General features: G+C 43.4%; 1 protein-coding gene across 1 annotated transcript in view; it reads right to left on the bottom strand.

Moving 5' to 3' along the window:
• Positions 1–2,290: 2,290 nt before the first annotated feature.
• LOC108795018 (store-operated calcium entry regulator STIMATE-like) overlaps positions 2,291–3,079 on the bottom strand; it is a 59,818-nt gene continuing 59,029 nt past the window's right edge. The window contains exon 7 of the mRNA XM_018566188.1: positions 2,291–2,431. Within this exon, the coding sequence (XP_018421690.1) occupies positions 2,291–2,431 (141 nt within the window). The remainder of the gene's footprint in view (positions 2,432–3,079) is intronic.

Below are 3,079 nucleotides of genomic sequence, written 5' to 3' on the forward strand. Positions count from 1 at the left end.
AATCAAAAATCAAACATACACTTCTAGCATGTGACATCATTATATAATGTTAGTGACAGAAAAAAAAAAAAAGAGGTAAAAATAAGTAATAGTGCAGGCCATGAAGAGTTTCAGGCAAGTACCTTACCTTAGAACAGCTCAGTGTGCTTGGGTGCTCTCTGGCTTTGTCGGGGGTGACTTAAAATTTTCACGCAACATCACACATTTCCATGGTGCAGGTGAACCAGACACCACGAAAACACATTATGCTAATGTATCCAGAACCTCTATTAGCATTCAGATGAGAACAGTGGTCCAGAAGACCTGCTCCACCTACAGCCATCTACCATGCTGCCACACTGTGAGAGAGATTATAAAGTAGGACTTTGATATCAACAGGGAATGGAGCATGCGATGTGAAAGAGGGCTCTTGATGAAAAAGGGTGTGGGGCTCTGATTGGGAAGGGGGAGGGACTCCCCTTGCCTTCTTAAAATCCAATCTAGGATAGAGGTCTTGTATACATTTTGGGGAACATCATATGTCATTTTCACATTCACAGTTTTTACACTTTAGACTGGGGTGCCTCAAGATCTTGCATACTTTAAGGGGTTCCATGACTGAAAAAAGGTTAAGAAACTCTGCCTTAGACACCTAGTAGGTTTTTATGAAAGCCCTCAGTAAGTAATCGCTTCAAGGTGACAACATTTATTATTTGCTCTTGAGTATGCTCACAAGCCTATCGTTGTCTAGAGTGTTTTTTCCCCATAGTTCGCTTTGGGTCACGGAAGGAGGTTAGTATATGTCCTCCCGTGACCCTAAAGCTCAGTATATCGAGGGCTATTGCGATATATTGAGAGCGCCGCAGCCGGGACGGATCCCGACAATACTGTCTGGGTTCACCAAGCTGCATGAGTGATAGCTGGCTCTGCCTATCTAGAGGGAGAGCCAGCTGTGCCCGCCTCCTCCCCAGCTTGTTCCTCCACTCAGCGCTGGAGGATCGGAGAGGGGAGAATCCCTGCGGGGAGCGGTGACCAACAGTCACTGCTCACTGCAGGGAGGCGATCGGGAAGTGAGCGGATTGGTGCATGTTTCTGCTCACTTCCCAATCGATAGAGCCGAACTGTGAAAGCTTCTTTGTCACAGGTCGGCTCTAACTATGAGGATGAGTGGAAATCACTCACCTCATAGTTCTCCTTTAAGGCATTCCCACCAGATGTGGAACATGGTACCCTGAGAGGCACAACCCTGAAACATTGTGGAGAGGTAGTAGGAGTGTACTTTGAAATTCTATCTGAGGTTTAACACTGCATAAGGGCTTTATAAGAATTTTCCAAGGCTATGGTATTAGGGGATCTTTTGGTGACATTCAGTCATATGTTATCCCATTTATGCCTTTCCAATCTCTCAAACATTTAATTATGTATTAAGTCTCCATTCACACCTAGGCATCAGCCTTACTGCAAATTCTTCCCACATTTGCACATTTTTTCAAGCATTAGACATGCATATACCAAGATGAGCGTTTTACTGAGCAGATTGGAATGCATTGCTGTGAATGAGCAAACGTGCGCACAGAAATGTGCAAGGCGCTTCCATTGAAGTCTATGCGGCCAACCGTGCTGTAATCTGCCCAAAGGAAGCCCATGCACCTTTTCCAGCATTCGGCGTTCTACAGCTTGCGACAAAACTCTCAGGTGTGAACAGGGACCGTATAAATGAATGGGATTTCTTGTGTTGAGAATTTTGTCACACTTCGCTTTGAGCGAACAGGTACTAAGAGGGTAAGATCTTTATACAAGGCTGAGATGAGGCCTGTGGATTAGTGATTATTTATTCTTCAAAGCCTCTTAACATTAATGGGGATGTGGTTTTGTTGCAAAGTATAGAGTGAAGGTATTGTTTTATCTATAGGTAGTAGATTTTGGAGTTGGGGAATTTGTAACTTGTAATTGTTTTGATTAAAAAATTCTAATGCCTATGTTGAATAAACTGAGGCATATTTGACTGCTTTAGAAAACCAATATCGAAAGGTAGTGGGTTCCTCATATGAAAGTTAAAACTTGGGGCAATTGATTGTTGCCAGTAAGGGCCGGTTCACACCACAAACAGTGCATTCCAGAGTTGGTAAAGTCAACCTGTTGTACATAGATTGTGCTCAATACCAGGCCTACCACCTAAATCATTTTTTTCCCTTCCATGGCATTTTTGGAATCACCTCACATTCTCATATTCCTGAGAAGTAATCAGTTGCTGAAGTATTTGCATAAAGGGTAAATGTCAACTAATTGTTAGTATGATGGAACATTGTCCTCAGGTCAGTTCATTTTTCACCTGGCTTTCATCATCTTTTATTGCTGGTAACATGTCGGTGCTGTTCTCACAGTGATGATCCACTTTTATTCTCTTGTATTTCCTCATTATTAGACTGTCCACCACCCAAAACATTATTGCCTAAAAAGAAATTAAGTACATAATTACAGTGTTCTGAACTAATGCATTAAAACAAAAAACAGCATTTTTACTAGCAATCTTTACACTAAAGAATTATGTTCTGTTTTTCATAATACTTGTAGTTTTGTAAGCACAACAAACATCTGAATAAAGATCAGTACATTTCCCCGAAAGTAAGACCTACCCCGAAAGTAAGACCTAGTTCGGTGGTAGGTCTGATATTACAGAAATCCCTGAAGATAGCGCTAGGTCTTATTTTGGTGGGTTGTTGCACGTTTCATTGAATTTTACACTCAGACCCCTTGCTGGCTGCTTGGTTGCAGCAATACATGTGCAAGGGGTCTGAGTGTAAAATTCAAGGTGCAGCTTGTCTTAGAAAACATATAAGGACCGCAAAAAGCTTACTGGCCACAGCTCCCTACCGCCCACCCGCTCGCACCCACACCCGTCTGCCGCTGAAAACTAAATTTCCCAGCAGGCACAGCGTGGCATGGCCAGTGGGGTCGAAGTGAGGTCAGCTGAGGTGAGGGAACTTCTGATTGGTGGCTCCCCGGACAGCATCAGAGTGGAGAGCTCCAGACAGCTGCAGCCAGGTACCGTACTGTGACACTGTGTGACAGTATTCTTTCACTCCCCTTCTCCGGTACT

Source organism: Nanorana parkeri, unplaced genomic scaffold (assembly GCF_000935625.1).
Source record: "Nanorana parkeri isolate BGI_ZX_2015 unplaced genomic scaffold, ASM93562v1 scaffold27, whole genome shotgun sequence".
NCBI classification, from domain to species: Eukaryota; Metazoa; Chordata; class Amphibia; order Anura; family Dicroglossidae; genus Nanorana; species Nanorana parkeri.